The sequence below is a fragment of the Chrysochloris asiatica genome, unplaced genomic scaffold, assembly GCF_000296735.1.
Source record: "Chrysochloris asiatica unplaced genomic scaffold, ChrAsi1.0 scaffold00004, whole genome shotgun sequence".
In the NCBI taxonomy this organism is placed as follows: Eukaryota; Metazoa; Chordata; class Mammalia; order Afrosoricida; family Chrysochloridae; genus Chrysochloris; species Chrysochloris asiatica.
Genome location: NW_006408522.1, coordinates 32,157,698 through 32,184,706, shown reverse-complemented (window position 1 = coordinate 32,184,706; position 27,009 = coordinate 32,157,698). Strand labels below are relative to the sequence as shown.

Here is a 27,009-nt window from a genome sequence, read left to right as displayed (position 1 = left end):
AGCTCGTACTTGGATGTAACCACAAGGGTCAACTCTGCAAGAAAAATCCAATATATGAACTATTTGGGAGGAAGGCAGACATAGGCACTAGCCACCCATTGTGCCCTTAGATTTTGAGAGACATCTGTAAAGCTGATCATGGCTGCCAACTATCCTTATCCTTTCCTTCCCCTCCCTTCTTTTGTGAGCTTAAAAGTGTTCACTGACCTTATCTAGAGCCTTCTTTGTTTCTCTTTCTCTTACAGGGATTCTGTCCTGGAACATTGACTTATCATCTTTTGACCTGAATCAACAGTTGAGACTCTTCATTACCCGGCATCTAGCTCACTTCTCTTCAGAGGTCAAAGGTTAGGACTCATTTGTCTAAATCCTTTGGTCACAGAAGAGCAGAGGTCATCTCCCTAGTCAAACTGGACTTATGGGAGGTTTGAGTGAGAAAGAAGGGAGAGATTTCTTTGGGACAGTTGCAGAGCTGCACAGTAATCCCAGAAAAATCAGTACACTTTGCAGACAGCATGATGGCTGAGGGAGTTTGGAGAGCATAATTTTAACCCTAGAAGATGGTGGTTTGTGGACAGCTACTGATGTGCACAAAGGGAATGAGGTACTTCTTTGAGTAATCTATCATCTCCCAGGCAAAAATCTACTCTCTTCTTTTGTGTTCCCCTTTCTGCATCTCCCAGCCTACTCCTTCCATTTTCAGAGACTTTAGAACTTCCCACTCATCTTCCCAGACCCTTACTTAGTGTTTTTCCTCAGGTTATACAGCCTACCCACCACACCTCAGGAATTCTTGGTTTCTCCTTTGGTTTAGCCAACTGATCTCCAGAGCAGAACAGTAGTGTCCTGGTACCAAAAGCTGATGAGCATCATCAAATTCAAGATAGAAAGCAAGACCTCCTAAATGGACAAGAGCTCGTTGCTCCCTGATGTTTGGCTCTGAGGTCAAAGTTCAGATAATGTAGTTTCCCATTCTGCTGAGTTGGAAAAATTTGGTTAGAGGTTTTGGAAAATAAGATTTTAGGAACTATCATTCTATAAAAATACAGTTTTAGGAACTATTATTCTATGACAGTATGTGATAGAATGTTTGAGGAGACTGCAGAAAGTCCTATGTTCCATTTAAAGCACTGGCCATCTGGTCATGTTATTGGTAAATGTTGGCACATCAATCCATGTCCAGTGCCTCTTATGGAATATAAAATCCATCTAGTTCAATAGTCACTGCTACCAAAAGATTGAGTTCATATCTTATGCAGATAATTCTAAATTATCCATTATGGTAGATGTCACCTCGTTTTCTCTTTCTGCTCCTCCTCCTAACTTCCAGATCTTTGGTTATTTCTTTGATCTCTAACTTCTCTAGAGATGCTTCTAGAGAGGAGGAAACAAGGCTAATCTGATAAATGCTCCATTATCCTAGGAATATGTGCAGCAATTTAAAAAAAAATATGAAGCTAGTCATGCACTGTTTTGAGATTGCCTTCTGTTCAAAATTACTCATGTCATGGTTTTCTTCATTAACACTGATGATTGGAAATTGACAGTTTTATCACTTAGTTCTGCTAGGAGCTTTGGTGCAAGGGTGAATATGGGGATGACAGAGGGTAAAATTAATGTTTGGGAGTTGTCTGCTGATGTTAACAATTCACACTGAATTCTCAAACCTTGTCCTTTTGACCACAGAAACTTAGGAGTAGGCTGCTTTTTGGAAATACTTAAGACACGAACAGAAATTGAAACAAAGTACTTAACCAAACTCAGATTAAAATGCAGAGGTGTTTAGCATGATGCTGACAGGGAAATACATAGTTACTCTAGGGCACTTCTGCGACACAGCATAAACATAGAAACACACACTGGGCCTATTCAGTCAAAAGGTTTCAGTCATGGTGTCCTTTGTTGCTTAGGGCCATACTTCTAAGATCAGGGCTTACTTTAGCATACTGAAACTTTTTAGGTTTTAGACATTTCTATGGTGGTCTGTTTCCCTGGATAATAGTGGAGAATTTCCTGGGAAAAAACATATGGCTCAAGTCAGCCTCAGCCCCACCCTTGCTTGCTACTCTTTCAGCTGTCCCCACAAACAAAAGTCAGCCCAGAGCAACTGCAGACACTGCCCTCCCTTCTGCCTCCTGTTAGTGGGTAGGCAAAGGAAACCAAGCAACTAGGATGGGTTCAAGGGAATATGCTTGATTTGATCCTTTCTGCCTACTCCACAGACTGGGCCACAATTCTTATCACCTGGGTCCTCAATTCCTGGGCCAAAATTCTGAGAAAGATAACAAAAATATATCTTACAATGAGGAAGAGAGTACAGAATTTCCTACCCATCCTGCCCCATCCACATGCCCACACTTAGGAAAAAAGGGACCCTCTTCTTTGGAGATGAATTGATGTGCCAACAAAGAGGGTCCAGCTCCTATGGTAAAAACTGGTAAAGACTTTCAAAGATGACTTCTGTACCAGGTAGTTACCAGGGGTGACTTGGGACCTTTCCTTCCTACAAAAATATCTGGAGTTTCTGAGCACTATAACAGAAACCCAGAAACAATTAGGATAGTGGAAAACTGAGTTTCAACAATACTTTGATACTTGAGAGCCTATAGGAAAAGGAGGGGCTTTATGATTCATAATTGGTGTTCAGAGACTTTAAAGAACACAATCTGAGGATCTAGTTTGGAGATCTTCCATGGATACTCCATTACCACTGATGTACTCAGAAAATCATGTTACTTCAACAAACATGAAAGTCATCATGAATTAATAGAGCAGCCTCATTAGTCCCTGGACTCAGGGCTTGCGTTACTGCCTGAAATGGGAAAGCAGGGATGTGTCCAGTATGTCGCTTCCTATGCTGCAGGCCTCTCCAGTTCTGAGTTCACTTGGGGGCTAAGGGTGTTCTAGAGCTGGTTTCATCTAAGATTGTCTTGGTCACCTAGATCTGCTTGGATGGCCTCTCAGAAATCTTTCACAAAAGAGAGACAGGCTCCCAGTGGCATTTGTGTATTACAGATTTAGGATTCTAGGAATTAAGTATTTTTCACCTTTTATTTATACAATTCTCACAGTATTATTGGAGGATGGTACTAATAAATACTCACTGTATTCATTTTATAGCACAGGAGAGAAGTACCTGGTGGCACTGTAGTATAAGCACTGGACTGCTAACTATAAGGTTGGTGGTTCAAACCCACCAGTGGCTCCACAGGAAAAAGATGAGACTATCTGCTTCTGTAAAGATTTGCAATCTCAGAAACCCTAGATAGGGTTGTTATGAGTTGGAATCAGCTTGATGGCAATGAGTTTGTTTTCTGGTTTGTAGTGCAGGAAACAAGGTCTCAGAGAGGTTAAGTGGTTTGTTTAGTAGCATAATTAATAATAAAATGGTAGAGCCAGGTCTCTGAAATCACTTTGTATCTGAGCTCAGGCCTTTCTTCTTTAGCATCTCACCATTTCAGTGCAGCGGAGCCTAGGAACACAGCAGGTGGATGGTTGGTTGTGGTAAGTGGTTGTTGAGAGGGTGAGGGATGAAGGAAAACTCCACTGTGAGTTGGAACCATGCCTAGGGTGTGGCTCTTGGGGTGGCAACTGAGAATAAGGTGGTCTCTGCATTGGGCTGAGAAATGTTATTTTGTCCTCAAACCAAATATCTACTCAAGTTTCCCTCGTAATGCACTGCAGAGAGCCCTAGAAAGCAGAGAGGAGCTAGGATGCTTGAGGGAATAAGAACTAAGAATTTGCAGAAGGGAAGTGTTTCTCTTTTGTGGTGCTCTGAACTTTGGTTCATGCTGTGTATCTCTGCAGATGGCCTTTCCTATCCAAATGGGGATGTTGCCATCTTGCTGCTTTGCATCCCCAGATCTGAACAAGGCTTCCTCCCATCCCTCCCTTCTCCCCTTTCCCCCACAAGGATACTAGTGACTCAGCTCCTCCTCTCCTCTGGCTGCAGTTAAGGGGGGTGGAAGATGCTGAGAGCAGAGACTATTTTGGCTTCTCTGACCTTCAATGCAGCTATTGGCAGCCAGGGGCAAGGGTGGAGCTGGTGCTGGGGTATGAGTGGGATGGATGTCTATGTGACTAAGGCATTAGGAGCTGGGCAGGATTGAGGAGGGTTGAAGGAACGGAAGAGAGCAGAGAAGGACCAATGTGAAAGCAGGAGCATCACTGAGTTGGAACTGAGTCCTAGAACTCTCCAGATCTACCCTTTGAGTCCTAGAGCACTTCATAAATCTGAGACAGAGTTAGGGACTAAAGAAATAGGGCCAACACTAGAAAGATAAAAATAGTGTATGACAGAGACTGCAGAGAGACAGAAAGTTGCAAAGATATGGAGACAACGGGACCCAACCATCCTATAAAATCACTTTAAAATTTTTAAACCCAAAGAGTACTTTATGTTATACTTAATAATTGTTCTATAGTTAGAAAACCTTGCTTTGTCTAGGGTCCTGGTGATCCTCCTTGGTCCCTGTTAACCCCTTCACTGAAAGGCAGAAAGCATCCTGTGGAGTCACAAAGGTCTGAGACTGTCGTCTCACACTCAATGTTCCCCAAATCCTGAGTGTCAATACCCAGTTACTGTGCTGTGCTGCACTGGCCCATTCTCCACCCCACTGGATTAGGGACCATGTGCCTACTCCAGAATTTTACATTTCCATCCAAGCCTAAATAGGACTGATTTCTGCTGGTGTGACTTGTAAGATGACAGAGATCAGCATATCCCCAGCTCTAGCTTTCCACTCAATCAGCCTTCTCACCCAACCCATATTTTTCAGGGTGGGGGTGGGGGTGTGGACAGCCTTTTTGTCTCCTGCTCCTCCAGGGATTGAAGGTTACTCCTTGGGTCCATCTGAGGAGAGAAGCAGCAGATGGTTCCTGAGAAAAGGGGAATGACTCAGGCAACCCATGCCTCCTATAATCCCCCCTTTAATGCCTTAGTGAGGGAATGTTGTGGTTCTGTAGGATAAGCACTAGACTGCTAACTACAAGCTTGGCAGTTCAAGCCTACCATCTGCTACACAAGAGAAAGATGAGGCTTTCTGTTCCTGCAAAGATTTACAAGCCTCCAAAGCTTATACAGGGTCTCTATGAGTTGACACTTAACAACATGCCTTGGTGAGGGGTTTTGGTCTTTTGGCTGATAGTAAAAGAATATTTCTTGGTTAAGTAGGGTTGAAGGAGAAGGATCTTTGTCCTGTGGGCCATAAGAAACTCACCTGGGCTCCTTCAACTGCTAGACAACTCCTCAGCCCTGCAGAAGCAGCGCCTGAACACTGACATGGTGAAGGGAAAGAAACAGTTAATTCTCCAGTGACTCGTCAGGGACCAGCCCCTCTTCCCCGCCCTGGCGCCGCCCTCCCCATCAAGTGCCCCCCCCCCACTCCCACCCCAAGTGCCGCAGACTCTTCCCTGAAGCTGCCAGCTGGGGCCAGAGCCACCACCTCCATGAGGGGCTCCCTCCCACTCCCCAGGGTAAGATCCGAACCAACCGGTGGGCTTCTGATGGGAACTGGAGGACGTTGTGATAGGGGCGTGGGATGGGGCTTACTGGAAGGAACCAGATCTGGTGCTTCTGGAACTAACCCAGCGGGGTGGGCAGACTGAGGAACAGAGACAGAAGATGACTATTCCTGGCTGTGGAGCTGCCCGGGCCATGACAGTCCATCCACCTCTCCGGCTGGGCTCAGCGTGGAAGACATTGGACATAGGCCAGCAGCAGACGATGGTAACATTGGCTCCGCCTGGCAGCCTGGGGTACTGGAGAAATTTTGGGCTTAGTCTTTGGCAGGGTCAGAGAATTTGAGGGATGGGGGTGGCAGGCGGCAATAATGGGAATGTGCCTAATGGGAGGGTCCCTGGGCGTCAGCTGCTGAATCGGTCAGCTGCTCCTATGCTGGGGGTAAGCAGGACAGTGAATTTTTGCCAAGTAAGGGAAGGTGGGGGATACCATAGGAGAGAGAGGAAAGGGTCAGTAAGACGTGGCATGCGCCTCCTCACAGACCAACCAGTTTGCAGTGAGCTTTCCCCTCATTCCCTAAAGCCAGAATGATGCTGGGACTCTAAGCACCCCCACTTTCTGGTCCCCCTGAGGCCACTCCAGAGATTGAGAGCACTCCCTCCTCAGCAGCTGCCCCACATTCCCAAGTCCTGTCAACCCCACAGGTTCTCAGTCTCAGCCCCACCCCCACCTCGCCGCTCTTCCAAGATGAGGGCTCTTAAATAGAGGAGCCCGTTTCTTCTTCCTCTTTGCGTCCCCCTACCCCCACTCCCCAAGCAGAGGCAGCCAAGAAAATGACTTGTCATGCTGGGGTGGGGGGTGGGGGCGGAGTCAGAACCCAGCTCAACACACACAGGCGAGCACACTGGAGCACGCGCACTCACACGCGGGGACACACACACTCACACACACACACACACACACACACACACACACACTGCGGCAGACTGCAGCTGCCTAAGCCCCCCCCCCCCCTTCTGCCTCACTGCGGAGACACCTGCCCTCCTCCCTGCTCAGCCCTGGTACCCACAGCCCACCCCCAGCCCACACCCACCTCACCCCTGGCCAAGGATAGTGCCCCTGCCTCACAAAATAGTCCTCTTCAAAGAAAAAGGAAAAACAAGGCAGTTCCCTTCAGTGGGAGAACTTGGAGAGGAGGAGAAGAGAGAAGTAGTAAGGTTTTCTGGGCTGGAAGGGGTGGAGTATAAACCATGTAGCTGTAACTCAGAACTGGAAAGCCTGGGGATTAGGAGTGGGGGTCTTGTACCAGGACAGGAAATAGAATCCAAAGAATCTTGTGGTTATAAACGAGGGCAAAGGGGGGATGACAGACTTGTAGGAAACAGTAGCTAGAAAGCAAATGGGTCTATACCACATGTATTTCTCTTTCTGACCCTACTAACTCAAATGTGTGACCTTGTGTGAGGAGGAGCTCTTCTAAATTTGCCCTTCTAAATTAGAATCTGAGCTGGCCACTCTCTGAACCCTATATATCCCTCACCTACCCAAGTTCTGCCCCTCTTGCCTGTGAGGTGGCTCTCATCCTCTGAACTGACTCAAAGCTTCCGTCAATTCCCAGTGGAAGAGAACACTTGAACTCCTCTTGGGTCCTAACCACCCAAGAGTTTGGTCTTCTGATGTCATCCATGGTTCATTCCCCTGCAACTACATCTGCAGCCTTGTGGTGTCTTATCTGTCTGATCCTGGCACCACTAGCTCTTCTTAACAAAAGCCTAGGCCCCAGGCGACTCTTGTCAGAGGCTCAGGAAGAGCAGGAGACACTTGAGTCACAGAAGAGGGTCTAGGGCACAGATTATATACCAATATCCTACAGATATCCTACACTCAAGGCCATCTGTTTTCATCCATTTGGAAGGTTACTCCCCAGTGTGCTGCAATTTGGGAGTGGGGTGGGGTAGGAAGAAGAAGGGCAGAAGCAGAGGATGGCGGCATCCTTATTCAGTATCTTCTGTCTGATCTGCTACCTTCTTTCTTTGCTGTATTGCTTGGTATTTCCGGTGAGTCTGGAAAAGGGAAAGAGAGGATTTGGGGATATCTTATATTTTCCCATGGCCTGAGAAACTCTCTGGATCTCTTCTTTATTTATGGGCCTCTTGTTTGTACACCCCTAGCTCCCCATCTCCATGGTAAGACTATGAAAGGAGAGGAGCAAGAATGAGAAGAGAAACTGTTTACAAGGATGGGCTGTGGGCTAGCAAACCAGGCCTCTATAGAGCCTAGAGGATGTGAAGATGAAGTGGAAAAGGGGGGTTGGGGTGGAAACAATATAATGGAGTGCATGTATGTGAGTGTAGACTTGGACAGAGTGGAACTGCTCCATAACGCTCCCAGAAGCTGACAGCCTCCTCTTTAGTGGAGTGGCGGGTGTGTTCGAATTGCTTACCTTGTGTTTAGCAGCTTAACCCACTAAACCATAAGCCGGAGAACAAAATAGGAAGTTATAGTTCTTTTCCCACTCTTTGAATTGTAAAATCTCAAGGGTTTAGACAGCATAGATTTCTCTGCGCCTTCAGGAATGAGAATTTGCTGGGGGGGGGGGGGGGGGGGGGGGGGGGGGGGGGGCGGGAGGGGAGGGAAAAAGTAAAATGGGGGCGGTATCTATAGACACAAGGAGCTCTGGTAGTGGTTACAAATCGGGCTGCGAACCACAAGGTCAGCAGTTCGAAACTACCAGCTGCTCCATGGGAGAAAGATGAGGCTTTCTGCTCCTGTAAAGATTTACAGCTTTGGAAACCCTGTACAGGGTCGCTATGGGTCGGAACCAACTCCACGGCACATAACAACAATAACATTTATAGACACAGAAGCTTCCATCTCCTTATTTCTAGATTTTCTGCTGGCACAGAAGGCCAGGGCAGAAGCGAGCTAGTGAGACTAGAGTTGAGTGAGGATCATAGTCTCAGGAGCCCTTCCTCCAGCTGAGCCTGCATCCCCAGGCAGCACCAGGAGCTTAGTGCTCGAGAGGGACAAAGGCTTCTTGTCAACAGGGCAGTCTGAAGCTGGAGTTCCAGTCAAGGGGGGAGGGTGGACACTGGGCCAGGCAGAGGGTGTGGCAGAGGAAAGGAGGGGAAAGACACTTAGTGTGGGAGAGGAGAGGAGAGAATCCTGCAAGGGAAAGGATAAAGGAGCCATTTCCTGGATCTTATTCAGCAGTATCCTAGGTGGCAGGTTCTGAGGACAGCCAGCCTTCTCCTCTCCAGGCCCCATTTTCTGCTAGTGCATTCTTTCCTCTCTTGCCCCACACAATGCCTCTCCACTTTACTCTATATACTCATTTTCTTCTATACAAATTCCTGCCTTTCTCCCACAGGCCAAAGGACCCTCTGTCACCAGAGTGAGATTCTTGAAACCATCATCCTGGTGAACCCCAGTGCAGACAGCATCAGCTCTGAGGTAAGGCTGGGGCATACGCTCTGCTTAAAGCATCTGCTGAAAGGGCTGTAAAGGGAAGAATTTCTGGACTTGGGTTTGAACTGTGTTCTCTCTGCCATTTAAGCTATTTTATAATCCTACAGTCTTACTCTGGAGGAGGTATTGTGGCGGGGCGGGGGAGCGGGGCGAGGGGGCAGTGGCAGTGAGGAACATGTCTTTACAGTACTCAGGGGGTCTAGGAATGTTCACTTTCCTTTCCTGGATTTCCCCACATCTGTGATCGTTCCCTTCCTTATGTCCTAGGTTCACCATCTCCTTAGCAGCCCATCCACTCACAAACTACTAATCTTGAGTGGGCAAAGTTTAGAGCCTGGGGGAGATCTCATCCTACAGAGCGGCACCTACTCCTACCAAAACTTTGCCCAGGTCCTTCACAACCCAGAGGTAAGACAATGCCTGCATGTCTGGGAGAAAGGGGATATGGGTAGGACTTGAGCTGTGGAAGGAGTCCTGGTGTGGCGCTGTGGGATAAAGCACTGGATCGCAAGGTCAGTTTGAACCACAAGGTCAGGGGTTCAAACTCACCAGCCGCTCCTTGGAAACGCTATACTCGATGGCACTTAACAAATAACAACAAGAGCTGTGGGAAAGGAACCAAGGAAGGGAAAATCTTATATTGCATGGCTGTGGGGGCCCTAGCAGGAAGGTTCACCTCACAAAGAGGGAAAGATTAGAAGATGGAATCTGAGTCAGATAAAGACAACCCCAATGACCTGATCAGGCTTCTATCTCCCATTCCTCTAGATTGCCCAATTGCTCAGCAATAGAGACCCTGGGATCCAGGCCTTCCTCACCGTGTCCTGCTTAGGGGAGGGTGATTGGAGCCACCTGGCACTATCCAGTTCCCAAGAGACCCTGCACCTACGGCTAAACCCTGAGCCCACGCTGCCCACCATGGATGGTGTGGCCGAGTTCTCCGAGTACGTCTCTGAGACTGTAGATGTGCCATCCCCCTTTGACCTGCTAGAGCCCCCCACCTCAGGGGGTTTCCTCAAGCTCTCCAAGCCTTGCTGCTACATCTTCCCTGGTGGTCGTGGGGACTCTGCCCTCTTTGCTGTCAATGGTTTCAACATCCTGGTAGATGGTGGCTCTGATCGCAAGTCCTGTTTCTGGAAGCTGGTACGGCACCTGGACCGTATTGACTCAGTGTTGCTCACACACATCGGAGCAGACAACCTGCCAGGCATCAATGGACTTCTGCAGCGCAAAGTGGCAGAGCTAGAAGAGGAACAATCCCAGGGCTCTAGCAGCTACAGCGACTGGGTGAAGAACCTCATCTCCCCCGAACTTGGAGTTGTTTTCTTTAATGTGCCCGATAAATTACGGCTGCCTGATGCCTCCCGGAAGGCCAAGCGTAGCATTGAAGAGGCTTGCCTCACTCTGCAGCACTTAACTCGCCTGGGCATTCAGGCCGAGCCTCTTTACCGTGTAGTCAGCAACACTATTGAGCCACTAACCCTCTTCCATAAAATGGGTGTGGGCCGGCTGGATATGTATGTCCTCAACCCTGTGAAGGACAGCAAGGAGATGCAGTTCCTCATGCAAAAGTGGGCAGGCAATAGTAAAGCCAAGACAGGCATTGTGCTGGCCAATGGAAAGGAGGCTGAGATCTCAGTGCCCTACCTGACTTCTATCACTGCTCTGGTAGTCTGGCTACCAGCCAACCCCACGGAAAAGATTGTTCGTGTCCTTTTTCCAGGGAATGCTCCTCAAAACAAGATCTTAGAGGGTCTAGAAAAGCTTCGACACCTGGACTTCCTGCGCTACCCTGTAGCCACACAGAAGGACTTGGCTGCTGGGGCTGTACCTACCAGCCTTAAACCCAGCAAAATTAAACAACGGGCTGACAGCAAAGAGAGCCTCAAAGCCACTACTAAGATAGCTGTGAGCAAGCTGGCAAAACGGGAGGAGGTGGCTGAAGAGGGAGCCAAGGAGGCTCGCTCAGAGCTGGCCAAGGAGTTAGCCAAAACTGAGAAGAAGGCAAAAGAGGTATCTGAAAAGCCCCCAGAGAAACCTGTCAAACCTGAGAGGGTGAGGACAGAGTCAAGTGAGGCACTGAAAGCAGAGAAGCGAAAGTTGATCAAGGACAAGGTGGGAAAGAAGCATCTGAAAGAAAAGATATCTAAGCTAGAAGAGAAAAAAGACAAGGAGAAAAAAGAGATAAAAAAAGAGAGGAAGGAGCTCAAGAAGGATGAAGGAAGAAAAGAGGAGAAGAAGGATGCTAAGAAGGAGGAGAAGAGGAAAGAAAACAAACCTGAGGTCAAGAAGATTTCCAAACCAGACCTGAAGCCCTTTACCCCTGAGGTACGTAAGACCTTGTATAAAGCCAAGGCCCCTGGAAGAGTCAAGATGGACAAGAACCGAACTGTCCGTGGGGAGAAGGAGATGCCCTCTGAGCCACGGACACCCACAACCCAGAAGGTCCCACTCCCACCAGTCACTGCGCAAAGGGAGCTGGCCTTGTCCTCACCAGAGGACCTTACACAAGACTTTGAGGAAATGAAGCAGGAGGAGAGGGGGTTGCTGACTGAACAAAGGGACATAGGAGTAGGAGAAAAAGCACTTCCTCCAGATACTTTAGATGAGGGCTCCCCAAGCATAGCTACCCAAAAAATACCAAGCCTGGAACAAGAACAGCTTGTGGTGAACAAAGAGGTTGCACCAAACATCTCTGGAGAACAAGGGAGCAAGGGCAGAGGTTTAGACTCCGGGGCTGAACCAGAAGAGAAAGATACCTGGGAGGAAAAGAAGCAGAAGGAAGCAGAGCAGCTCCCAGATAGAATAGAAGCCCGAGAGGAAAGTGAACCTGAGGTAAAAGAGGATGTGATCGAGAAGGCTGAATTAGAAGAAATGGAAGAGGTACACCCTTCAGATGAGGAGGAAGAGGAAGAGACAAAGGCTGAGAGTTTTTACCAAAAGCATATGCAGGAAGCCTTGAAGTTCACCCCAAAGGGCAGAGAAGTTCTTGGAGGCCGCGAACTGGGATTCCAAGGTAAGGTCCCTGAGAAGGAGACCTCATCGTTCCTAAGCAGCCTGGCTACACCTGCAGGAGCCACTGAGCATGTCTCCTATATCCAGGATGAGACAATCCCTGGATACTCAGAGACTGAGCAGACCATCTCAGATGAGGAGATCCATGATGAGCCAGAGGAGCGCCCAGCTCCACCTAGATTTCCTACAAGTACATATGACCTCCCAGGGTCTGAAGGTCCTGGTCCATTTGAGACCAGCCAGCCTATAGACAGTGCTGTTCCTGCCACCTCCAGCAAAGGCTATGGAGCACCAGAAACTGAACTCACCTACCCCCCCAACATGGTAGCCGCCCCTTTGGCTGAAGAGGAGCACGTGTCCTCAGCCACTTCAATCACAGAGTGTGACAAGCTTTCTTCCTTTGCCACATCAGTGGCTGAAGACCAGTCTGCAGCTTCACTCACAGCTCCCCAGACAGAGGAGACAGGCAAGAGCTCCCTACTGCTTGACACAGTCACAAGTATCCCTTCCTCCCGTACTGAAGCCACTCAGGGATTGGATTATGTGCCATCAGCTGGTACCATCTCACCCACCTCCTCCCTGGAAGAAGACAAGGGCTTCAAATCACCACCCTGTGAGGACTTCTCTGTGACTGGGGAGTCTGAAAGGAGAGGAGAAATCATAGGGAGGAACTTACCTGGAGAGAAAGTTGGGAAAGAGAGAGAGGAGACTACAAACGGAGAGTTATCTGAGAAACTTCACAGTCAATATGGAACCCCAATGTTTGGTGCCCCTGGGCATGCCCTGCATTCAGGGGAACCAGCCCCTGGAGATGCAGAGGAGCGCTGCTTCAGCCCAGATGACAGCACAGTTAAGATGGCCTCTCCACCACCATCTGGCCCACCCAGTGCCACTCACACACCCTTTCATCAGTCCCCAGTGGAAGAAAAGTCTGAGCCCCAAGACTTTCAGGAAACAGGCTCTTGGGGAGATGATAGGCGCACACCAGGTGTGGGCAAAGAAGATACTACAGAGGAGATAGTCAGGTCCAGGCCTGAAGAGGACACATTCAAGAAGGAGGAGGAGGTGTCTTCTCCTAGGAGCCCCCAAGCTCAGGAAGCATCCATCAGCATTGTTGGGGGACACACAGGTTGCACCATCCAACTGTTGCCAGATCAAGACAAAGCAATAGTCTTTGAGACTGTGGAGGCAGGAGAGTCCATAGGACCAATTCTGGGAGTAGAAGCCCTTTCCAGAGACATGAGGGCATCACTCCAAGAACGTGGAGAATCTCAGAAAGATGAGGTGCTCCAATTTTCTGATCAAGGCCTCTCCCCTCAAGAGGCAGAATCCCTCTCTGTACTCAGTATGGTCTCCCCAGACAGTGTCAACCAAGAGCCCACCCCTAGGTCTCCCTGTGGCCTGACAGAGCAGCACCTACACAAAAACCTTTGGTCAGAGATGTCTCCAGAAGACACCCAGTCACTTTCTCTCTCCGAGGAGAGTCCCAGCAAGGAAACCTCACTAGATAGCTCTTCTAAGCAGCTCTCTCCGGAAAGACTTGGCATCCTACAGTTTGGAGAATTAAGCCTTGGAAAGGAAGAAAAGGGGCATCTAATGCTGGCTGAGGACCCCTCTCACCGCCTAGCCTCTATGTTTGTTCCAGAGCCCCATGCAGCCACAGTGTCACCTCCGACAGAGAGGATCACTGGATACTCTTCACAGCCAGATATCACAGATGAGAGCCCTAACAAAAAACTGCCTGCCAGCTCCTCCTCGCACTCGACACTGTCAAGAGATGGGAAACACTCATCTGGAGTGACCACAAGCCCTGGTGAACACATATTGACCTCTGATAGCTCTCTCACCAAGAGTCCTGAGTCTTTGCCAAGTCCTGCCATGGAGGACATTGCTACGGAATGGGATGGTACTATTCCAGGGTTGAAAGACAAAACAACCCCAGAACAGAAGGACAAGGTGCCTGAACCAAAGGAGGGAATTCTACAGCAACAGGACAAAACTCTAGAGCAAAAAGATTTTACTGTAGAGCAGAAGGATACAGTTGCCAATCAGAAAGCTGAGGCATTGGAAGAAAAGAACAAGGCTGTGGAACAGCAGGATAAGACATTAGACCAAAGAGACAAAGACCTCGAACAAACAAACAAGTATCTGGATCAGAAGGGCGAGGCCTTGGAACTAAAAGACACAGACTTAAAACAAAAAGACAGAGACATAGAACAAAAAGACACAGCCCTAGGAGAGAAAGGCAAGACTCTGGAACCAAAAGGCACAGACTTAGAACAAAAATACAAGGCCCTGGAACAGCAGGGTAAAATCCTAGAAGAGAAAGACAAAGCCTTAGAACAAAAAGATAAGGTTCCAGAAGACAAGGTCCCTGAACTAAAGGGCAAGGCCTTTGATCAGACAGACAAGGAACAGGAGGAACAGGACCATGTCTTAGAACAAAAATACTGGGCCTTAGAACAGAGGGATGAAGCCCTAGAACAAAGCAGTAAGCTGGTAGAACAGAAAGATAAGGAAGAAAAGGACAAAACTCGGGAACAGGTGAGCTCAGTGCAGGAGGTGAAAACCATTGAACCAAAGGAGACGACCCTAAAGGAAAAACCCTCAGAAAAGGGGACCGTGGAACAGAATGCAGAAGCTCAACAGGAGCAAAAGGACAAGGCCCAAGGGCAGGAAGATAAATACTGGAGAAAGGAGCAGGATGTGGTCCAGGAAAGGCAAGAAACAGCTCTAACTAGGAGAGAGCCAGTTGGAGAACAGAAAGAGACTGCCCAGTCTTGGGAGGACACATCTCCTGAGCAGGAGGATAGGTACTGGAAGGGCAGAGAGGATGCATGTCAGGAACAGGACACATACTGGAGGGAGCTGAGCTGTGAAAGGAAGGTCTGGTTCCCTCATGAGCTGGATGGCCAGGGGGCCCGCCCACGGTACACTGAGGAACGGGAGAGCACATTTCTTGATGAAGGGCCAGATAATGAGCAAGAAGTACCGCACCTGGAGCATACACCCCGGAGTCCCTGGGCCTCAGACTTCAAGGGTTTCCAGGCATCTTCATCACAGAAGGGGCTGGAGGTGGAGCGCTGGCTTGCTGAGTCACCAGTTGGGCTGCCACCAGAGGAAGAAGACAAGCTGACTCACTCCCCCTTTGAGATCATCTCCCCTCCAGCTTCCCCACCTGAGTTGGCTGGACATAGAGCTCCTCCAGCCCCAGGACATGAGAGCCCAGTCCCAGAGTCTAAGTCCATGCCACCCATGAGGAAAGAACCCACCACTCCCTCATGGCTGGCTGACATCCCACCGTGGGTGCCCAAGGAATCATCCTTGCCCCCTGCACCTCTCTCCCCAGCTCCAGCTCCCCCAAGTCCTGCCCCAGAGCCACTCACTCCCGCGCCCTACTCCTGGGGTATAGCCGAGTATGACAGTGTGGTGGCTGCAGTGCAGGAGGGGGCAGCTGAGTTGGAAGGTGGGCCATATTCCCCCTTGGGGAAGGATTACCGCAAAGCTGAAGGGGAAACAGAAAAAGAAGGTGAGGCTGGGGCTCCTCACAGCATCCATTGCAGCTCCAAAATCCCAGAGGCTGGTGAGAGCTATGCCACCAAGGAGCCTGAGCCGACTGAGCTGGAGCAGAGAGAGCCTACGCCCTACCCTGATGAGAGAAGCTTTCAGTATGCAGACATCTATGAGCAGATGATGCTGACTGGGCTTGGTCCTGCATGTCCCACCAGGGAGCCTCCACTTGGAGCAGCTGGGGATTGGCCCCCACGCATCTCAACCAAGGAGGAGGCTGCTGGCCGAAACACATCTACAGAGAAGGAGCTTTCATCTCCTGTCTCACCCAAGAGCCTCCAATCTGACACCCCAACCTTCAGCTATGCAGCCCTGGTGGGACCCCCTGTGCCCCCCAGACAGGAGCCTGAATCAGGGCTAAGTGTGGAGCCTAGCCCCACACCACCTGCAGTACCCCCCCGTGCTCCTGTCCCCCTGAGCAAAGACCCAAGCTCCCCTCTTAATGATAACATCCTGAGCTGCAGCCCAGATAGGAGGATCCTGTCCCCCAAGGAAGCAGGCCAGGGTCACTGGGATGACAGCACTAGTGACTCAGAGTTGGAGAAAGGGGCTCGAGAGCAGCCAGAGAAAGAGGCCCAGTCCCTAAGTCCCCCTCGCCCCATCCCTGCAGGACCCTCAACATTGTGGTCTGAAACTGAGGCACGTACCAGTCATTCTTCAGACTCACCCCCAGGTCCTGCCCGGCCCAGTCTGGACTTCCCTGCCTCAGCCTTTGGCTTCTCCTCATTACAGCCAGCTCCCCCACAGCTACCCTCTCCAGCTGAACCCCGCTCAGCACCCTGTGGGTCCCTTGCTTTTTCTGGGGACCGAGCTCTGGCTCTGGCTTCAGGGCCCCCCACTAGAGCCCGGCATGATGAGTACCTAGAGGTAACTAAGGCCCCCAGCCTGGACTCCTCACTACCCCAGCTCCCATCTCCCAGCTCTCCTGGGGCCCCTCTCCTCTCCAATCTGCCACGACCTGCCTCACCAGCGCTGTCTGAAGGCTCCTCCTCTGAGGCCACCACACCTGTGATTTCAAGTGTAGCTGAGCGTTTCCCTCTAGGTCTGCAAGGTGCAGAACAGGGTTCTGAAGAGCTAGTTCCAGGAATAGAACCAGCTGCCCACAGTCTCTGGGACCTCACTCCTCTGAGCCCGGCACCCTCAGCTTCACTGGACTTGGCTCCAGCTCCACACCTGCTTGGAGACATGGATGATGGCACCCTGCCCTGCCACTTGGAGTGCTCAGGGACAGCCACCAAGAAGCCAAGCCCCTTCCAGGGTCCCTCTGGGGATTGTGCAACCAATGGGCCAACCGAAACCAGCTCCAAACCTCCAGGACCTTGCCTGGCCAACATTGCAAAGGAAGAGGCTGAGGCCTATACTGCCTGGGAACGTGGGGCCTGGCCTGAAGGAGCTGAGAGGGGCACCCGGCCTAACACACTGCTCTCCCCTGAGCAGCCACTGTGTTCTGGAGGGGGCCCTGAAGGCCGACTCAGCAGCATCTCCCCTGAAGCTGAGGCCGGGCCCCAGGGATGTGCTGCGGAGCCTCAGCCCCACTGTGGGGAGCTCTCGCCATCCTTCCTGAGCCCACCTCTGCCCCGATCCACAGATGACAGTGACCTCTCAACTGAGGAAGCTCGGCTGGTAGGGAGAGGAGGGAGACGTCGGGCGGGGGGCCCAGGGACAACAGGGGGCCCATGCCCTGTGGCTGATGAGACACCCCCAACATCAGTCAGTGACTCAGGCTCCTCACAATCAGATTCTGACGTTCCACCAGAAACTGAAGAGTGCCCATCCATCACAGCTGAGGCAGCCCTTGACTCAGATGAAGATGGGGACTTCCTGCCTGTGGACAAAGCTGGGGGGGTCAGTGGAACTCACCATCCCCGGCCTGGTCACGACCCACCACCTATACCCCAGCCAGACCCCCGCCCATCCCCTCCCCGCCCTGACGTGTGCATGGCCGACCCTGAGGGGCTCAGCTCAGAGTCTGGGAGGGTGGAGAGGCTACGAGACAAGGAGAAGGCTCAGGGGCGAGTAGGGCGCAGGGCCCCAGGAAGGGCCAAGCCAGCATCCCCTGCACGCCGTCTAGATCTTCGAGGGAAACGCTCACCCACCCCGGGTAAAGGGCCTGCAGATCGAGCATCCCGGACCCCACTCCGACCACGGAGCACTCCAAGCCAGGTTGTCCCAGGAGAGGAAAAGGATGGACACAGTCCCATGTCCAAAGGCCTAGTCAATGGACTCAAGGCAGGACCAAGTAAGTACATTATGAAGAGTGGAGGAGAGGGTGGGCTGGAGTTGGACTGGGTGTGGCAGGTCAAAGGCTCCAGGAGTGGGAGGGAGGAGGAAGGTTACCAGACGTGTTCTCCCTTCTTTCTATAATGAGTGCTGCCCTGTCTCTACAGCAGCCTTGGGGCCCAAGGGTGGCTCTGGTGCCCCTGTGTACGTGGATCTGGCCTACATCCCGAATCATTGCAGTGGCAAGACTGCTGACCTTGACTTCTTCCGTCGAGTTCGTGCATCCTACTATGTGGTCAGTGGGAATGACCCTGCCAATGGCGAGCCAAGCCGGGCTGTACTGGATGCTCTGCTGGATGGCAAGGCCCAGTGGGGGGAGAATCTTCAGGTGAGTAGCAAAGGACCCCAAAGAGGTAATCAGGTCAAAGTTTGTTCATAAAGGGACTGGATACTTTCTAAAGGCAGCAATGTCTAGGATGACCTTTAGGTGCCCCATCCCCTTCCCTTCCCTTCCCATTTTCACTTCACTCTCTTCAGACATGTCTTGTCTCCCTCCTAGGTGACTCTGATCCCTACTCATGACACGGAGGTGACTCGTGAGTGGTACCAGCAGACTCATGAGCAGCAACAACAACTGAACGTCCTGGTCCTGGCTAGCAGTAGTACTGTGGTCATGCAGGATGAGTCCTTCCCCGCCTGCAAGATTGAGTTCTGAAAGAACCACACTCCCTTCCCTAAAGACCACCCCTCCCCCCAGCTTCCTTAGAGAATGGCTACCGCTGCTGAGTCCTTTGGGGTTGAGGGAGATGAGAGCTGTGGGTGGAGAGTGCATAGATGCCTTGTTGTGGGGACTTGGGCTGGGCTAAATGGGAGGAGTTGTGTATCCCCCTCACCCATGCCTGAGAGGGGTTTCAAAACCAAAGGTAACAGGACTAGCATAGGAGGGCACAAAATGAGGATAGACATTCATCTGATGCCTGAGAACCCAGAAGGGACACTTGGTTCTGGCACTGCCAAATGCTGGAATTGGGTGAGGAGTGAGGATGGGTCTCAGAAAGTAACCTCCTCCCTTAAGGAGGGAGATCATATCCCTAGCCCCAGGGACCTTTTTATCTCAATCTATTTATTTAGCATCCTAGGAAGATTTCCAGTAGTAATTTATGGGACCTGGGGGCAGGATACTGTCAATGAGGTGCCCAGTGCTGCACCCTTCCTCCATCTCCCATCCCCTTCCCTACCAGGGTCTTGGTTCCAGCAGGGGCTGGAGGGATACCGCTGCTACACTGTCCCACTGCTTCCCTCCATATCTCCATGTCTCAATTCAAAACTTGAAGCTCTTTTTTGACCAACAAGCTGGTGGGAGGAGAATGGAGTTTAACGTCTCTCACAGCCCGTTTCCTACCATTCATGTCCCCAGGAGTGTGCCCAGACCAGGCCTCCTGGGCAGCACAAAGGGGCAAGGAGAGCCCAGCCCCAATCCGAGAATGACTCCAAACTCCCTGATCCTTTGAAGTTGTCATCCACCCCATTCCAATTACCCTGATCCCTTCTCATCCCTGCTTGGCTTCTCTGCATGTGGTCATCTGCTGTGGCCTGGTGTGTAATGGGTTAAAAATAAGCCACTGCCTGACATCCCAACATTTGACACCCCAGCAATATGTGACCCCCAACATTCCACTATGCCATTCTGCAGCTGAAATGGGAATATCGGCTGCCTCTCAAGCCCCCAAACTCTTAGAAATTTTTTAAGAGGATCTGGGAGGTGGAGGCCATGCCAGACTTGGGGAAAACGAGAGGGAGGAAAGAAAAGAGGAAGAGGAAGCTGAGCTTAAAGATTAATGCCTGTAGAATGAAGTAAAAACAGACTGAAAATACCACCCTTTGGAGGACCTCACCTCAAGCAAGCCAATAAGCAGCTCTGCTATACTACTACCGGACTGAGAAATTCAGACGCTGACAGTCATCTGGCCTAGGCTTCTCTGCCAAACGTGTGAAAATCAAAATGAGGCCACCTTGTTTTCTTCCCCACTCCCACCTCCCTGTACTGCTGTGCTCTGCTCCCCACACACTTTCCCGCTATATTTCCCAGCTGCTGTAATGGAGCTGCTGCCTCCAACTTAACAATAAACCAAGTTCACTGCAAATGCTCTAGTGCTGCTTAGGCTTTTTCTGACTTCATACATTGCTTAGTTGCTGGGCCCGGCTTCTACCTCTCTGCTTCTCCCAGCATTGTCATTTCTTTATGGGGAAATTGATGCCTTTGATAACTGGATACAGTCCCAGAATCTAGTGGGTGCTAGAGAATGTAGGATATGTGAAGGAAGAAAACTTAAAGGGGAGTCAACACGATTTCTGAAAATAGTGGGAGTGCTTGAGTATGGGGAATAGGAACCAAGGATGGGAATGTAAGTTTAGTTTGGGGGAGGTGAGAGGCCTTCTGGGAGAGGGCTCTGCATTCCACAGAGTCAAGAGCTAAGGAACAAATAACCATGATTGATAACCTGGATAGTGAAACACAAAAGAGGCAGAGTTGAGGGGCCCTCAGAGATCCAGAAGGAGTCCCAATAGCTCAGTGATTACACACTGAGCTACTAATCTCAGCCACTCCACCGGAGAAAGAGGTAGCAGTCTGCTTCAGTAGATTACAGCCTTGAAAACCTATGGGGCAGTCCCACTCTGTCCTAACGGGTGCTATAATTCAGAATTGATGACAACAGGTTGGTTTTTGCTTTTTTAAAGAGATCCAGAGTCTGCAAAAATTGAAAACAACTCTCACCTGTGTAGTCAGGCGTTCCCTGGAGTGGAAAAATTGTATTTTCCCCCTCAAGTGAAACTGTTTCAACTTCTGGGTATGTCAACAGTGGTCATTTTGTGGATATATATACACGGGGAGGGGGATATTCTAGTCTTCCCCAAGAATTAGGCTCTCCCAAGGGGTCCTGGTGTGGTGCTGTGAGTTAATGCACTGGACTGCAAAGGTGGTTTGAACCTTAAGGCAATCTGGTGAGATGCCATGTACCCTCTGGTACTTTCAAGATGGAACCTCCCCCCACCAACACCCTACTCATTAAAGACATTTGAGATGATGGGCTGACTGCCATGGGACCTCCTGGGTTGCATGATTATCTATATTTTTATAGCCTATTCCTGATCAACTATATACTGTTTCAATGAATTCAATTGCAAACAGTCATATTCATTTTTAGATTCACAAAGATATCACCACTTCTACCATTTTCATTACTTCGTATTTATTGAGCACTCATAATGTTCCGGCCCCTCACTGCAATAATCTAATTACCTCTCCTACCCACTCCTGTTTCCATCCCCAGATCTTTGGGTAAAGCTTCATAATCATGCCTGGCCCTAAAAACACAATGATATAAGGATACATCTCTTGGGGACCCTGGAGTGTTTGGTCTTTGGCCAGTCTGTCCCTGACACTACTACAACAGAAATATATATATATATATATATACCTATATATATATTAAATCTTTACTCATGTCTGTACAACATTGATCTTTGCTGATTGCTTAAAATAGAACCTGATTCTCTACTACAGCATTTCCTAAGTTAAACAACAAAGGAAGATCCAACTTTACAGATTGGCCAAGAATTTTAAGTAGTACTTCAAAATTGGTACAGAAATCTAATACATATTTTTCCCTAGAGCTACTGCTCAGAGAAATATGACTAGCGCAGAAGTGGCACTTGGGGATGATATGGAAATAACCCATTAAGCCCAGTCTAGAGATTAGTGGTCATGATGGATGTTTGTTTGGGAAGGGGACTCATTTTTTCCCAGACATTTCAGATGACCATCCAGGGCCCACCTGAGAAGCAAAGACAAGAGTCCCTCTGAATGCACATATGGTCTAAGGGTACCTTGGGAAACTGTGGATATTTCCCCAGAAAAAGATCATGTCTTCAGCAGTTAAGTGATATTTTCTTTAACAATCTGAGAAGTTGGTTAATGATAAACCAGCCCATCCCAAGGAAATGCTATTCAAGTCTAATGACAAGGAAAAGAGCCAATGGCTGCTTTGAAAATAAAACTGGCTCCTCCCTGAACCCAGCTCTGACACAGATGTGCTGCATGCCAAGAGAAGGAACTGCTTCCTCAGACACCTCTGCTGAGAGCCAAGGCAGGCTGGCAAGTGAGTTCACCAACAGAAAAGGATGCTGGCTCAAATGGCTGGTATATAGTGACACCACTAATGAAAAAGTGATTAATCACATGTTGCTGGTGGAAGGGGTGAGTGCTGTTCATGGGCTAGAGACTGACTCTGAGGGCTTGGATCGCTGGATGGATACTGGGCTTGGGGACCATCCTTTCCAGGAAGCTGATCAGTAACCTCAGGGACAATCCTGGACTGCTGACTAACCTCCTCAGGGAACTCCTGAGTCTGTACATCCTCCCTAGGGAACTCTTGGGATGGTTTAGCAACCTCAGGGATGTTCTGTGACAACAGACTGATTGCAGGAGACTCATGGACCAGCCTGCCAATCTCAACAGAGAACTCCTGGAATGGCTGGATGATCTCTTCAGGGCCCTCTGGGGTTGGCCTACAATCTTTTACAAGAATTTCCTGGGCCTGTTCACCAACCTCCACAGGGGATCCATGGATCAGCCTACCAACCTCCATAGGCCCCCCATGGCATGGCTGGCTGACATCCTCAGAGTTCTCTTGGCAAAACTGACAGACTTTCTCAGAGACTTGGCTGGCCTTCTGGCATGGAAGTTTGATCTCAGGGACCTCTTGACATGTCTGGTTAACATTTTCATGGTTCATCTTCTGGCATGGCTGGCTGACATGAGAAATATCCCGACAGAAGTGACTAATATCAGGGACCTCTTGGCATGGCTGGTTGACCTCTTCAGGGACCTTCTGGCATGGCTGGCTGGTCTCCACAGATAGTTCTTGGGAGGACTGATTTGGTTGAAAAGCTTCTTTCTCCCCATCTACAGGCTCTTGTGTTTCATTCCCAGTAGTCTCCTGGGGCTGCCCAAGGCCTTGACAGTCTTCATTCACATGTGAACTTAGGGAAGATTGATCACCGAAGCCAAAATGGGCATTACCATCCATTGCAGTGGGGGAAGAAGGACCAGCACTGGACACAGTGCTAGAAGGGCCACTGCTGTCTGTAAAGCAAATTTAGGAGACTGAATCAGACCAGTTGGAAGAGCAGGCTCTACTCTACACATGTATTCCAAATGCTAGAAACAGTAACTTTGCTACTCATGTTTGAGAAGAGCAGGTCTGACTTTATCCTAAATTAGTTATAGATTTCTAAGTTAGTCTCTGCCTAGCTCAGGAATTGCCAGTCTGGTCTCATGTATACTAGCTAGAGAAGTAGCACTAAGATACTTCAGGAGAGAATGCTGACGCCTCCTTTATCTTATTCTTTCACAAAAATATATCCCTGTCCAACTCTAAATCCTCCTGTCCCCTCATTCCTCCTTTAGAAACACATGAACACTTTGGCCAATAGCACATAATTAGATTATACATAATACAAGTTTCCAGGTTTCATCTCCAGAGATTCTAATTCTATAGGTTTAGGATAAGATTACTAGGTAGAGAGAATAGTATCATTTTGTCTAAAATATTCCCAATTGATTCTGATATACATCTTTTATCAAGAATGACTTCTCTACATTGCCAATGCTTTGTGAGGTGGTTTCTTCCCTTACTGCAGTAAACAATAAACTCAGCTATTTTTCTATGGAAAAAAAAAAATCATTTGTTAATGCAATCAAAGGACTGCTTTATACTACTCCCAAGGGAGTCATGTATTTCTGGGGCACAGGTAATTACTCTTTATAGCCCAACAGATAAGCAAGAGAATGCAGAAAAATCTTACGGATCAGAGAAGTAGAAAAGAAACTGATTCACCCAAAACTGGAATCTCAAAATGGCAGCAGTTTTTAACTAACCTTTCTAGGATTCACAGACCTCCTTGAAACTCTGATGAAAGTCGTGAACCATCTTCCCAAGAAAATGTACATTTGGATCGTCATACTAATTTTTACATATAATTCCTGGGGCATATAGACTACCCTGAAACCCATTCACGAAGATCTTCAATGTACATAAATATAGGCTTGTGCATACAAAAAGAATATAAACTAATTTCTCAGATCCTGACACTAGTATTATGAAGATTTAAAGAGTCTTCAATTATACTATGTTGTTGTTAAGTGCCATCAAGTCGGTTCCAACCCATAGCGACCCTGAACAGGGTTCCCGAGGCTGTGAGTCTTTAAGGGAGCAGAAAGTCTCATCTTTCTTCCGTGGGGAGCTGGTAGTTTCAAACTGCTGACCTTGAGGTTCGCAGCCCAATTTGTAACCACTACGCTACCAGAGCTCCTTACAAGTATACTATGGAGTAATTCCTATTCCAACCTCCACTTCTTCATTGACCTTAAATAGGAAACGAACCTACTTTTCCCTTTGTAAATATTGAATTCTTGATGATACTGTAACTATATATTTAATATAGTCTGGTATCAATAATGACAGATTCTGGAAGCATGGGACTCATGAAAATCATTATCTTGTCATTGAGGAGAACCTAGGAAAGTTGGCAAGCCTGATCGAGAAAAGGCTGAATCACTCATAGAGTTTAAGGTACACTAGCTATCTCTTCTGTACAGACTCAGAGGAGCCATGAATTCAGGCAGAAAAATAGAGCAGCATGGCTCTGGACTAACAAGAAATATGCAGCCTATTTCTGCTGCAGAAGAAGCCCAAATAGGATATTTTATCAATGAGGCTACATGCCTGATACTAAGTCTAATGCTTGATAGATTTTTTTAAAGGCTATAACTGAGTTTCATACAAAAATAGAAGTAGTCTTAAAACCCAGCTAGTGGCTTGATTCAGGCAAATCAAAAAGGTCAGACACAAAGAAACAGAAGAGAGAGGGAGGATAAGATTACGTGGGACACAGAACCCACAAACACTTGCTGTAGGGGAGGAAAATTTCTATTTACAGGGTGCCAGAAGAAGGGCAACATTCTATAACTATTCACCCCAATGCTAGAGTATGAATCTTTGTTCTAGATCTACAACAACAAAAATAATGGGAGCCATATTTGATTTCAGTTAGTTCCTGAGGTTATTTCCCATCACCAGTGTCTCTGTTCTGATATGGTATGTCTGTTTTCCTACAATTAAACTAAGAATCCCTGTGGTTCCACTGTTCACAACTGTTACCAAGCATAATTAGTTGACAGACTAGAGATAGATAGTAAAGGAGAGATGGGGAACAGTACTTGTCAGATTGAATGAACAACTGAGAACAACAGACAACTAGAGAAAAAGGACATGTAGAATAGAAGCAGATTCTAGTTTCCTGCCCCCAGGTTTTCTATTTATCTAAGTTGTCTACTTAGACATCTTTCCCCCCAAAAAAGCTGTAGAAACAAAATGGGATCTGATAAAAATGAAGTTTCATTCTTTTGTCCCCAGAGGGTCACTAAATCTCATGAGCCTCTCCAATGAGAGAGAAGGTAGTAATTGAGTCTGCCTCTCTGACTAGATTTTCCTGGTCTCTCAACCCTCATCTTCTTGTCCTTCATACTGGAAAGTTGTACATTCACCAATATCCCCGCTCCACTCATCCTTTCATTAGGCAATTCCAAAAGAGTTACTTACACCACGGGGGCTTCTCAGAACGCTGCCGGAGCTGCAGGGGAGGTGAATGAAGAGTACGAGGTGGGGAAAATGGGCTATTTGAGGCCTGGTTGCTGTGTATAGAGTCAAAGAGGGCTGGACAGATAGGAGAGAGAAGGAAGGGAAAAAAGCATATAAGGTAGTTTTCAAAAGTCATAGACTCTCAACATAAGTCAAAGTCAAATCATATCCCCTCAGGCTGAAAAGTATTGTTTCGTATAAAGATTGATCATCCTAGCCATTTTCAATTTTTTTTTAAGTTTATAATACGTATGTTTTCAAACACATTTTAAAAAATAATTTAAAGACCAGTACAATGAATACTCATATGGTCATCTCTTAGATTTGACATGTTAGTCTTTTGCCATATTTGTTTAATGCATTTCTTCATGCTGAAGCCCTTTAAAATACATAAAGACATGACACACTTCCTCTATAAATACTTCAATATGCACATGAGAAAAATTTCCTACAAAAATAGGCACACAGAGGGAGTGATTGACTATGCATCCAGGAGCCGAGGTCCCTGGAACCATCAAGGGAGAAGAGCAGAGTGTGGGACCCTACCCAGAGAAGCAGTGATGCCAGATATGGAGGCAGAGATATGGATGTGGATGGAGGCTGGGGCAGGGGCAGGCTTGCAGGGTATACCCTTTGGTTGGTTGATGATGCATGGAGGGGATTGTAACCATGGCAATGAAACGATATATGATAGAATGAATGTAAAACTAATCTTCTTCCATGTAAACTATCACATAATTCACAATAAAACATTAAAAGAAAACAACAACACTATCCTTGAGTAAGAATCAGTCGTTTTCCCAAGAAGCCTAAATTCCTTTTAGTGGGGAAAGATATACAGAGGCCAAAATCTAGTTATAAAGGTACTCATTGCTATAGCTTCTGTGCAGTGTTAGAAAAAGGATTAAAAACTGAATTTATATTGATATTGCCACATCCTTATCAACTCATTTTTTTCCCAGGGTCCTTTTTTCGTTGTTTTTAAACTTCCACTGTTACTCTGTTGCTGTTTAGTGCTGTCCAGTCAATTCTGCCTCATAGTTATCGTGTATAGGGTTTCGGAGGAGTGGCTGGTGAGCTTGAACCGCCTACCTTGTGATTCAAACCGACCTTGCAATCCAGCACATTCACCAGCAGTGCCACACCAGAATTCTGCAATTATTTTAGTAGGTATGAAATTGTATTTCATTGTGGTTTTGATTTGCAGTTCCCTAAGGAGCTCTGGTAGCATAGTGGTTACAAAAAGGGCTGCGAACCTCAGGGTCAGCAGTTCGAAACTACCTGCTGTTCCGCAGAAGAAAGATGAGGCTTTCTGCTCCCGTAAAGATTTATAGCCTTGGAAACCCTGTACAGGGTCGCTATGAGTCGGAACTGACTCCATGGCACACAGCCACTAGCCACCAATGACTAATGAGAAGTCCTGGTGTGACGCTGTGGGTTAATGCACCAGACTGCAAAGCCATTTGAACTGCAAGGTTGGCAGTTCAAGCTCACCAGTCACTCTCGGAAACCCTACACAGGGTCGCTATGGGTCAGAACTGACTCAACGGCACTTAACAATAATGACAATGA

General features: G+C 48.3%; 1 protein-coding gene across 1 annotated transcript in view; it reads left to right on the top strand.

Annotated features, from left to right (window-relative positions):
• MAP1A (microtubule-associated protein 1A) overlaps positions 1-18,449 on the top strand; it is a 19,412-nt gene extending 963 nt beyond the window's left edge. Inside the window, exons 2-7 of the mRNA XM_006831717.1 lie at positions 246-347; positions 8,832-8,914; positions 9,197-9,337; positions 9,698-17,753; positions 17,902-18,122; positions 18,294-18,449. Coding sequence (XP_006831780.1) covers positions 246-347; positions 8,832-8,914; positions 9,197-9,337; positions 9,698-17,753; positions 17,902-18,122; positions 18,294-18,449 — 8,759 coding nt within the window. The remainder of the gene's footprint in view (positions 1-245; positions 348-8,831; positions 8,915-9,196; positions 9,338-9,697; positions 17,754-17,901; positions 18,123-18,293) is intronic.
• Positions 18,450-27,009: the final 8,560 nt, after the last annotated feature.